Genomic DNA, 12,409 nt, shown 5'->3' with positions numbered 1-12,409 from the left:
GTCCAGTAACAATCCAAAATATCACAGATTCCAAATTTGAAGGGGTCTGGCTATTGTCTTAACATATTTCCACCAAGGAAATAAAGACACGACTGAAGGCGTTTGGAGGAGAGATTTTAAACATGATATTTTGACACACAATACGAGTTCCTTTTAAAACATCTTTTTACAGTCTTGCCTGTTAATAACTTTGCTCTAGCCTCCCACCCCCATCCGAGCTAAAAGATGAGTGTGTAGGCAAAGGCAGACCAACTTGTACCTGCCTTATAATTCTCAGTTCCTCAGAAAGTATTCTGTGCTCCTGCTCCTCGGAGGTATGCTGTGTTAAATGTGATGAAATATCACTGGGGATTTTAAGCATATTGCTCCCGGTGCCTTTCCTATGCTTAATTGAACTTGTACTTTCATTTCAAAGGAATGGCTTTGGAAATGTTTTCACAGAATGCACAATGCAGCACACCCTTTCTTGTGTTGCAATCAAAGTAGTAACTCGAGTCAGTGAGTCAGCGAGAGACAGAAAAGCTGTGGCCTACATCATGAATTCAATACTCAGAGGCTCTTTTTTTCATTTATTGTTTGTGTAAAACAAAAAATCATATTACTTTATGCTTTAATAATTGCCTTTTTTCATTTCAGTTGAATGGGCCTCAGATTACAAGAAGAAATGTCATTCTATTTGAGAAAGTTGCCAAATAGTTCCATATTGATCAGAAGCAAGTCCAGTATTGATCTCTGGAACTGCCAAGCCGTTTTTTCATTGGCATCATTCTCTTTGAATGGGAACTTCATAAGCAGGAAGCCAGGCAACATTAAATGTCATCAGTGGTCCACATAAGTAAACACCATGCATTTAACAGAGGCAGCCACTGAAGCCCAGACTAAGGGAAGGGCCCCACACTGTGTGGTTCTAGGTAGTTCATCATAGTGTGTTTCTCTTAGACAAAAAAAGAAAAAAAAAAATTTTAAAGTCAACTTGGGAATTGTGTCCCTGACTAAAATCTCAGCATAACAGAAATGATAAGATTCAGCAAGAGCTTGTCATAAAATCAAGAGCACAGCTGTCAACTTCTACAGTCATTTGAAAGAAAAAAGTTAGTTTATAAATGTTGCATAAATATTCTATACTTATTGATTATCCATGGGGTCTTCTTGTATTATAAAGATATAGCCAACACAAAAAATTACAAAATTACAAAAATTTGTCCTACTCAAGATAAATTTGTCTACATAAACTTGTTTCTATTGTAGGGTGTTTTGGGGTTTCTAGACTTTTTTGACCTGAAGATGACTTTAGAAATATCCAGAATAGTCTGGTGCCCCCAAATAAGAGGTTACATGACTTAGCCATGAAGGAAGAGTAAATTACTGGCAAAGCCACAATTAGAACTTAAACTTGAATTAAAACTCCCGCTTGAAGTACAGGGCTTTGTCTTCTATACACTATATTCTCCTTAGATAGATGATAGATGATGATACATGATAGATGATATATAGATAGATAGGTAGGAAGACGATCGATAGATAGATAGATAGATAGATAGATAGATAGATAGATAGATAGATGGATGGATAGATAGATAGATAGAATAGACAGATAGAAAACCTCTCTATAAAACTATCCATGAAAGTTTATTTGAAATTCTGCCATCACCTCTTCTTAGGAAATACCCTTAAAGCAAGCAGAGGCATGCATGATCACCCCATTGGCCTCAGAGCTTCACCCTACATTTGTTTCTCTCTGCTCATAAACAACTCTGACCTCCTCTAGATCTTCGTCACCCTTACTAATGTGTAGAACCGTGAGAGTTGGGAGAGCAGGCTCCTTTCGGTTTACAGTGCCAAACCAATTTTTTCTGCTGGCTGCTGCATGGACTAGATAGTCCGTGGGTAATAATTAGTTCCTGGCCTGGTCAGCCATGGAAGACATCCCAGTGGTCCTTGATATTAGGCCTGAAAACTGCTGGATTTGCCCATATTCTTTTCTTGTGTTCCATTGTTTTTGTCCTGCCAAATACACCGAGGAAGTCTCCATAGAGAGAAAAGAAGACGTAAAAACGTAGCATATGGTTCTCAAATTCCAACCCCTAAAAGGTAGAACACTGATTTAATGGCAAGCTTTGAGGCAGAGTGGTGAGGACAAACATGACATGTTAAATGCACAACAATTTCGGTAATGTAAATATGAGGGTTCAGGTGTGTTTGGCATAGAAACACGGTAATGCCATATGGAGATGGGAAGCAGTCTCAGTGTCACTCTGATATCTTGGGGTGTGATATATAGGGGTGATGGTGGGCAGCATGCATTTAAGTTAGTGGTACAGACTGGAGCCTCCGAGAATTTTCCCCATCGCCTGACAGACGATGTTGCCTTTTCCTCCCTTGGTTTATGCTCAGTACCACCAGCAGGTGGAGCTGCTGGACAGAAACCATTTCATTCATTCATTCAACCATTGTTTATTGAGCACCCACTCTGTGGTGGACTGCATGCTGAGGCTTAGGGCTTAGGACACTAAGAAAGGTAAGTAGTTAGCAAGCTAGTTCGGTAAATACAGTGAAAAAGGAAGGTATGGACCACCCAGTTGAGTGGAACCAGAAGGCCTCAGGGAGGTCAAGCTGTGGTTATCCTGGAGAAGCTAGGTGAGGACATCCCAGGACGTAAGGAGTAATAGCAATGCTCCCCAGCATCACTGAGTACTTACTACAGGTCGGGCCCCGTGCCAAGAAATGAAAAAGCGTGATTTCGTTTGTTCCTCCTCTCTGAGGCAAGTACTCTGTCTTAGTTCAAGGTACTATAACAAAGTACCATATAAACAACAGAAATTTACTTCGCACAGTTCTGGAGTCTGAAAGTCCAAGATTGGGGTGCCAGCATGGGTGGGTTCTGGTGAGAACCCCCTTCTGGTTTGCAGAATTCTTGCTGTGTTCTCACATGACAGAAAGAGGATGAGAGAGCTCTCTGGAGTCGTTTCTATAAGGGCACTAATCCCATTCTTGGGGGCTCCGGTCTCATGACCTAATCACCCCCAAAGGCCCTGCTTCCTAATACCATCACATTGTGGGTTAGGACTTCAACATATGAATTGGGGACGGGAGACACACAGTCTACTGCCTACTCCAGCCATCTGCATTCTGTAGATGTGGAAACTGAGACTCAGATAGTCTCACATCCAAGGCGACCCAGATGGTGAGCCGCAGAGTCGGCCCTCACACTCAGGTCTGAGTCTAAAGCTCACACTCTTCACACTGGGTTTTTCCAAGTTCTGTAGTGTGAGGAAATAAAAAGGGCAAAAGGTGAAGTATGAGTATTAGCGAGAATCATGGAAATAACCAAGTTAGTGAACAGGGATCACATTCTCTGATGACTGTTGCATCTCACAGGAGACACGGATCAAACAGTGTTTTGGAAGCGTGTTGTTACCCTACTGTGAGGATTAAATCCATGAACATCGTGGCATTTTGCCTCTTGCGTCTAGCCTGCTCCCCCCCAGCCCCCACACACATACACGGACACACCAATCCTCATTCTACTGCCTCTTTCCTTCCCTCCTTTCGACCACTCCAAATAAAATAAGACACAATAATGGCAGCATGCTAGAGTACCCAGTGCGCTCCGAGTGCAAGCTTAGTTAAACAAATCACATTGACCTTCAATAAAGATGTGCCAAATGCTTCCTTCTCTTACTCAATATGTTAATCTTCATGCCAAAGCACCGTCAGCATAGCATCATTAAGTGCAAATCTGATCACGCTACTCCCCTGCTTAAAACTCTTCAGTGGCTCTGCATTGCCCACAGGATGAAGACCAAACTCCTAACAGTGCAGAGAAGGACCTTCTGGGTGTGGCCTGTGCTGACTCTCCAGCCTCATTTCTCACCCACACTCTAGCTGTCCCCGGGTGTGCACTGCTCTGTATGTCCTTAGCTCTTTGTCTAGCATGACTGTCCAGTGCCCTTGACAGCCACGACCCTGCCAGACACTCACTGATTACCTCCTGTCATTCAAGATGCAGTTCAGGTCAGCTCAGTGAATCCTCTCCTGAGTACCACCCCTAAGTAGAACCGACAACCTCTCAATGTACACAGTGCAGATGCACATCACTGTCTCTGTTGTTCCTCACTGCCTTCGCTTAATTACGTCCTGCTCACCAGTACCCAGCTCAGTGCCTGACACATACTAGGGACCTAAGAAACAGAAACCAATGATGAATACTGAACATAAGCCTGTTGTGTTGGCACCCGATCTCACTTCCAAGGACCATCACATCAGTGTGTGCTCTGGGCATCGTGACGCTGTCATGGAAGCATCTAATCGCACAGGCCAGAGTGCAGACCCAGTCCGGTCATGTTCCAATCACTGTGTCTCTCCTGGGCTTGTCCTGATTCCCTGGTGTTGTTATGGAAAGGCAGAAATATTTAAATGGAAAGTGAAAGAAAGTCCTTTGTCCTAGGATTGGTCTCCAAATCCAGGTTGGCCAATCTCTTTCATGGGCATTAATGTTGTCAGAGCCCTGAAGAGGGTCCGTTACCCCATCAGTGTAGTCAGAGGCCAGGAGGGGCTGTTTGGGATGGAGCAAATGTTTACAGCATTCTAAACCAGTGGCTCAGTTATTTGTTCTTAATTGACAAATGAAGGAGCACTGAAGTTCAGGTTCCCTTTGCAAAGATGGCTCTTTCTTGTCAGAGGAATTTGAGTGAGAATTTTCTGAAGGAAGAGATGGGAGAGGAAGGAGGTCTTTGCCCAGGAAAATGGATGAGCAGCCTTAACACTCAGCATCAGTTGGTGAGTACAGGCCAGGCCAGGATGCCCTTATCACCACCTGATATTACAGTCTACATATATTTATTTTTGCCATTTGTTGTCTGTCTCTTCAACCAGAATGAAGGCAGGCACTACATCTGTCTTGTACACTGCTCTATCCCCAGAGCCTAACCCTGTGCCCAGCACAAAGAGGTACTTAGTGAACATTTGTTGAATGAATGAATGAATGAATGAATGGTCTGGAGGTCAGGGTTTCAGTTCCCACTCTGCAGTCACCAGCTAGCTCTGCGACCTTGGGCAGATTACTCTGCCTCTCTGACCTTCAGTGTCGTTTCAGTGAAGATGTTATTATCTGCCTGAACAATCTCATTAGGTCAATATGGGGTTCCAGCTATATGTGAAAGTCTTTTTTTTTTACCACTAAATGTGCACACTGCTAAACTTGGAAGATTGTATTAATCACTGAAGAGTTAGCTTTTTCCCACTATGAGGCGTACATGTGGATTAGAGAACACACATGAATCCAGGGGGACTGGAGGAGCCAGTCTCGGACGGCCAGGCTTTGGGTCCTTGCCATGTGTCCTTCGGGCCTCCTGGATGGGCCACAGTGGTGAATGCTCATGGCAAACTGGGGGTGTAAGACCTCTGGAGACATAGATCTGGAATCACTGGGGTACAGAGGGCAATGGAATCCATGAACATAGATGGGCTACCCTATGATGAGGGTCTAGAGTGAGAAAAAAAAAAAGCCTTAGACTGATCCTCAGGTAATGCCAACATTGAGAGAAGCAGGTAGAAAATTAGGAGCCACCAACAGAACTCAAGAAGATGGCTAGGAAAATGGTGATTTAGAAGCCAGGAGAAGAGAGCAAAGGTATGCAAAAAAGGATTGTGGGGAGAAATGGGGAGTGGAGTGAGAGGTTCATTGCAATTTTTTAAGATTTGAAAACTCCAGTACATTATAATGTCATAAAAATACAACCAATGCATTGAATAAAAAAAAAAAAAAAACAGAAGGAAATGCAGAAAAATATTAATGGCAGTTGTTTTCAATCATCTGAGTTATTTTCTTTTTTCACTCTTTTTTCCATATAGTTTCATATGTTCTGATATCTCTAATAATTAAAAAATCATATTCGATAATAAAAGATATATTAGTGTGAATACCTCAAATAGGTGTAAGAATAAAGGCTACCTGCATGGGCCTGGCAAAGAGGAGATCCACAAAAATGAAATCAGTTTTTGAACTTAAATGTTGAATCTCACGGTAACATTTAGCCTGATTTATTTTTCTTTCTAAAATTATTTTATTTTTTTAATGAAGCAATGCTAATAAATAAGAATTGTGACCAGGCTGTGTTTCCACAGGTCCTAAAGCCTTTAATTGTGCATTTCATTGACTACAGTGCTATGGGTCCATGTCTCAATGACCATAACCAAGCATTTGGCTCTTTCTGTGTCCTTGTGGTAGACTATATTTCTGTCTACCAATAGTCAGTGCCCCATCCTGCAGGGAGAATGTGGTTCCTTTCATCTGTGATGTCGACCTTGGGCATGTGACTGCTTTGGATATCAAAATGTATACAAAAGTAACGTACCACTTCCGGGATGGGAGCTTCAATGGCCCACATATGTTTGACCATGCTTCTTCTCCTCCTGTTGTTGTAACTCACAAGGGTTCAGATAGCAGCTACTCAGAGAGTCTAGGTCCCAGAATGTGGACAACAGTGACATGGAGGAAGTCCTCAGCCAACCTAGAATTGGACATGTATGTGAGCAAGAAATAAACCTTTGTTGTTAAAAATGATTGTGATTTGTTACTGCAGCCTATCCTGACAGATAGAGTCTTCTGGAATCAGAAGAGGGAAAAACAATCAGCAATACCAGGACCTTTTCAAGAAACCTAATTCTGAAGTCTTTCTTATTTCCTTTTCTAGATGATGCATATTTACTACAGGGACTTAATATAGAGGAACTATATCCAGAGACCTCTAGTTTCATTACTTATGATGGGTCGATGACTATCCCGCCCTGCTATGAGACAGCAAGTTGGATAATAATGAACAAACCTGTCTATATAACGAGGATGCAGGTGAGCTTCTCTGTGGTCTTTTAGCGAATGGGGAAGATGATGTGAAGAATGTCTGGGTTTGTGGAGTGCCTATTGTATTAATTTGCTAGGACTGCTTTACAAATTAACACAAACTTGGTGGCTTAAATAACAGAAATGTATTTTCTCACAGTTCTAGAGGCTGTAAGTCCAAGATCAAGGTGTTAGCAGGGTTGGTTCCTTCTGAGGGAATAAGGAAGAGTCTGTTCCATGCCTCTCCCCTGGTTTCTGGTAGTTTCTGGAGATCTTTGTAGAAGCATCACCCCCGTTCTGCCTTCATCTTCTTATGGTGTTCTCCCTGTATCTGTGTCTCTTTGTCCAAATCTCCTTTTTATAAGGACACCAGTCATGTTGGATTAGGACCCATCTCAGTAACCTCATCTTAGCTAATTACATCTCTAATGACTATTTTCAAATAAGGTCATATTCTAAAGTACTGGGGGTGAGGACTTTAACTTATGAATTGTGGGGGTACATAACTCAGTTCGTCGCACCTATGTTTAAAGAATCAGCATTTGAAAAGGCTTAGCATGAACTAATTGAAGAAGCCTTTGACCCGTCTTTGTGAGAAAGGACAGCAGGATTAGTTCCCAAATAGTCCTACAGAGATAGTGTTCAAAAAGCAAATGAGCAAAAGGGATAATATGGTCAAATATGTTTGAAAAACTGGTTTAAGAAAAGAGTTAAATAGATTTTATTGTTGGGAGACTTCTTGGCCCTTTAAAATGATGATACATATGTCAGCCTCCAAGAGGAGGCAATATGATCTGTAGCATTTTACAAACATATTTGAATGTGGAATTTTTTAGAGCATCTCACAGTATTCCTAGTAAAGTTGACTAGGATTCCTCAGAGCTAGATGAGAACAAAGAGATCTGGCCTTTGAGGCCAGCTTTCCAAATGTCTCATTATGTACTCCTAGGGCTTTTTGTGAAAGAAATACTGCCCTTTATGATGGGGGAGGGGATAAATTACATGAATCTATTCCAGCTCCGATGTTCTTTGATTATGAGATTCTATAAAAACTCAGAGAAAAGATGAGCAAAGGAAGCAGAATCCATTCTCCTTTACAGGAGATATACAGTTGACCCTTGACCAACACAGATCCACTTACATGCAGATTTTTTTCAATAATTACCTGTACTGTTTTCAGTCTGTGGCTGGGAATCTGCAGAAGCAGAGGGCTGACTGTATGCATTGTTCTACACCATTTCATCTAGGGAACTTAAGCATCCATGGATTTTGGTATTCGCAGGGGGTCCTGTAACCAATCCCCCATAGATAACAAGGGATAAACTAAGTTTTGGGGGGAGCCAAAAGTTATATGCAGATTTTCAGCTGCACAGAGAATTGATACCTCATACCCACACATCGTTCAAAGGTCAACTGTACTTACAAACCAACAACAATATGAACAGTTTGAAGCCCCTGATCCTATCTGTATTGATTAGGACTCTTGATGACAAGCAACTCCCTCCCGATAACTTAGAAAAAGGATTTGTTCAAGAGATGCTGGGGCACCTTATAGAATTTAAGATCAGAAATTGATGAGAGGAATTTGCTGGAATCAGAACCCTAGAAGCCCTTTATTTCTGCTCTCTTCTACACCTTTGCCTCATTCTTCTCTCCTGCTGGAGACTCTTCTCTTGCTTCTCAGTCCTGGGGTGGAACGATGCCACAGACGTTTCAGTCCAGCTCCTGGACCTGATTTCACAGCAAAGAAACCAAACTAATCCAGCTTAGTTTCGCTCTGACCCCTGGACCAATCATTGTAGTCTGGATAATACCCATGTGAGGGGATAATTCCCTGAATTGCTGAGAATTATTGAACTATGGGGTGTAAGAGAAAGAGACCCTGGAGGACACCTAGTTGGATTTCCTCCTTTGACAGATGGCATATTTGAGGATAAAAGAAAGTAATTGACTCGCTCAGAGGCTTCCATGAGCTATTGAGCTAGAAGCAAAGCCCCCTCCATGCATGGAGGCATCTGTGGGCTCCAGCACAACTGAACCCATGGAACCAGGGTCTCTGAGGGGCTCATGTGCCCATTCCCAGACAGCCTGGCTTGGCCACAATCTACACAGTCTTATTTCTTTCCTAGTGCATCGAAGAGGATGTCACAGGATGTCACAGCTGTTTCTCTCTCCTCAGATGCATTCCTTACGCCTGCTCAGCCAGAATCAGCCATCTCAGATCTTTCTGAGCATGAGTGACAACTTCAGGCCTGTCCAGCCACTCAACAACCGCTGTATCCGCACCAACATCAACTTCAGTTTACAAGGGAAGGACTGTCCAAACAACCGAGCCCAGAAGCTTCAGTATAGAGGTGGGTACATGGCTCAGAGGGCAATGGACCCAGGTCAGGGCTCAGTCTTCCTGCTGAGACCTGTTCTTTAAGGCCTGCCGTTATCTCCCACTGTAGGAATCGTGATTATAAATGACAGTTAAGACCACCACCTTCCATTTGCATGCCGTCTTTCTGTTGATAAAGCCATTATAGATAGAGGTAGAGATCAAACTTTAAATCCCTTCTGGTTCAGACAAAAGAAGCTTTTTATTGCCATCTTACAGAAGAGTCCAGAAAGGTAGATTTTTTTCAAGGTTATGTGTTAGAATAGGACAGCCAGAAGCATTAGAGCTTTTAGTTATGTGCACAGTGGACCCTTTTCCCCTAGAAGGTGGGCAGGTGCTCTGGATGCCAGCTCACTGGGCTCCGGCGAGGTAATGTGTGTGAAGGCATCTTTTTTCAGTGCTATGTCCCTGGAAATGACAATTATTCTTACTACAGGGGGCATTCCAAATGACTCCTGCCTTTAACCCTCAGGTCCACACCGAGCCCTCTCTCTTCCCTTCTACACACTAAGTCTCTGTTGATCAGGTGGTAAACCCTCAACACAGAAAGGAAGATGAAGACAGAATGGTGTCGTGGAGGACACCCAAGTTCTGGGCCTGGTTCTGTCACTAAAAACCATGCAAACCCAGCCAAGGCATTTATACCTCTGGACCTGGTTTCTTTCATGACAGTCCCTATACCATCTCCTTCCAGACTTGTCGTGAGGAATGAATGAAAGTCTGGATGGGGAAGCCCTTTGCAGCGATAATGTGGGGGCTGTAAATGGTACCAGGCAGCTTCGTGGAGCAGCTACCACTGCTATCCTGTCATCCCCCACTTCATCTCTCCTACTTCCCCCACATTTCCTTCTTTCTTTTTTTCTCTCTTAGACACACACAGAGTGCCAAAACTATAATTTTCTGTTCCCTTCCAGCCAGAACTACCAGACACATAAATACTCAACTCATTCATTGAGCCTTCTCTTTATGCAACACCTATTTATTGTGCACCTACTATGTGCCAGGCACTTAGCTTGGAGATGAGGATACAGTGTGATGAAGACAGATATGACACCATTCATACAGAGCTTACAGTCTAGAGCAAGGGTCAGCAAACTTTCAGTTAAGGGCCCAATGGTAAATATTTTAGGCTCTGTAAGCTATTTAGTCTCTACCATACTCTGATGTTGTAATGTGACAAAGGTCACAGATAATATGCAAATGAATGGGTGTGGCTGTGATCCAATAAAACTTTATTTACAAAAACTTTATTTACAAGCTGACTTTGGCCTATAGGTTGTCATTTGCCCACCCCTGGTCTAGAGCAGAACTTTCTGTGATAATAAAAATGTTCGGTATCTGCATTATCCAGTAGCTACCAGTCAGTCACATGTGGCTATTGAACATTTGAAGTGTGACTAGCACGATGATGCAACTAAAGCTTTTACAAGTAAGCAAGCATGTATAAAACTGCCCTTTCCCTTTGAAGTAAACCCTCTAAACTCTGTGCAAATTAATTCAATTATGCCTTGTTTTGTGTTGTGTGTGTGTGTGTGTATGTTTTTCTTTTTCTCTCTTTCCAGTAAATGAATGGCTCCTCAAGTAGGGAACCAGGCCAAGAAGAATCCCATCTCAGTGAAAATGCTACAACTGTGAATTGGCATAACCTAGAATGTCCCCTTCTTTCTTCTCTCTCCTTCCCTCCCTCAAGCCTCATTCACTCTGGATTGGCCCTTTCTTCATGAAAAGGGTCTACAAAACCATGGCAAGGCACATATCTCTTGCACACACTCACAAATTCACACACACACACTTACACACACTCATAGACATACACATACATGCAAACATATCTACACACATACACACTCACACAGCCTCCAAGATGGGAAGTCAAGTTTCAGAAACAAAAGGCTCATTCATAAGAGATCTTAGAAGAAAATAACCAGTTAACCTGATTCCAATTTTGATACTGTTTTCCTGAACTAATAAACCTACTCAATGAGACTTTTCAGCCTTTGTACATACAAAATTCTTCCAAAAGAGAGAGAGGAGAAAACACAGCTCCAACAGCATCAAGCGGACTTTGTTCTTGGCATCAAGTAATCTTGGAGAGTGTCCTAGGATCATTTGAGGGTGCTGGTGACAGGTAAACTAGGACAAAGTTGTTCAAGGACACTCATTTCTAGATTGATTCTTCTGTTTACTCAACAATTTAAAAAAAAAGGACAGACATTGAAGAAATACACATTGTATATATATATCACCGCAGACTATAAAGAAATTGAATTATTTCCCCTTTGTCACATATCTGTAGTAGGATTTGCCAAGATCAGAATTGATCCATTTGCTGTTTCTTGTTTTCTAAAGGTCATACATTGTGTTTGGTTATTGTTAACAGCTCAATAAATGTGTTTAACGAGTTCATTTTATTTTTTTGGCTTTGGTCTGTTCTCCTTCCTTACAGGCTAAGCCCCGGCTTCATGCAACTGCATTCTTTGATTTCACTTGTTCCTTCATCTACATGTTTTGTTCATTTGCAGCCAGTTTTACTGAGTTTGTGGCAATCAGGAATGCATTTGCTAAGCAAGTATAACTTTAATTCCACTCCATGGCTCGATCATTCATACGAGGTGAGCTTCAGCCTGAGATAGCAGGCGACAGATTTCTTGCGTTTCAAAACTGTCATTCTCCCCATCCCCCCTGTGATGCTCCCTTGAAGGAATGCATTTTGCCTTGTAAATTCCTGGGAAAGGGGTGTCTTTTCTCTCCAGGTGCAGCTGGATCTCACAAAGTACAAACGAATGCCTTTCTTTTCTTGTTTATAATGGTCACTCACTGTGTTTGGTTACTGTCGAGAAATCAATAAATGTGTTTAACAAGTTACCCAGTACCCACGTCTGAATTTATTAAGGAGGAGGACATTCCCTGCTGAAGTCTTTGGTCTTGCTGCATCCACGGGCAATTGCATTATGGCCAGCAGGGCAGCCAGAGCTCTGTCTGGCCATTCCCAGAGTCAGGTAATTAATACCCTGTCGAGAAAACATATAGGCTTAGTTGCTGGAAGGGAAGACTTGGATGTTCGTACGGTGGCCAAATTAAAAATAGCTTTTGTCCCTCCTTTTTATCACAAGTGGGAAAGCACCAGCATATAGGGTCTGTGCAAGTAGGAATGTTCACAAGCATATGGAAAACTTAAGCCAAGTGAT

The 12,409-nt window shown here is 42.4% G+C and overlaps 1 protein-coding gene across 2 annotated transcripts in view; it reads left to right on the top strand.

Moving 5' to 3' along the window:
• The window catches only part of CA10 (carbonic anhydrase 10), a 434,572-nt gene extending 422,479 nt beyond the window's left edge, over positions 1 to 12,093 (top strand). For both annotated transcript variants that reach the window (XM_039846400.1, XM_039846399.1), the window contains exons 8-10: positions 6,696 to 6,850; positions 9,021 to 9,195; positions 10,784 to 12,093. In XM_039846400.1, coding sequence (XP_039702334.1) covers positions 6,696 to 6,850; positions 9,021 to 9,195; positions 10,784 to 10,806 — 353 coding nt within the window. In that variant the 3' untranslated portion in view covers positions 10,807 to 12,093. The remainder of the gene's footprint in view (positions 1 to 6,695; positions 6,851 to 9,020; positions 9,196 to 10,783) is intronic.
• The last annotated feature ends 316 nt before the right edge of the window (positions 12,094 to 12,409 follow it).

Source organism: Pteropus medius, unplaced genomic scaffold (assembly GCF_902729225.1).
Source record: "Pteropus medius unplaced genomic scaffold, Ma_sr-lr_union100, whole genome shotgun sequence".
NCBI lineage: Eukaryota > Metazoa > Chordata > Mammalia > Chiroptera > Pteropodidae > Pteropus > Pteropus medius.
Note: the sequence above shows the minus strand (reverse complement) of the source record. Positions and strands in the feature narration are given on the sequence as shown.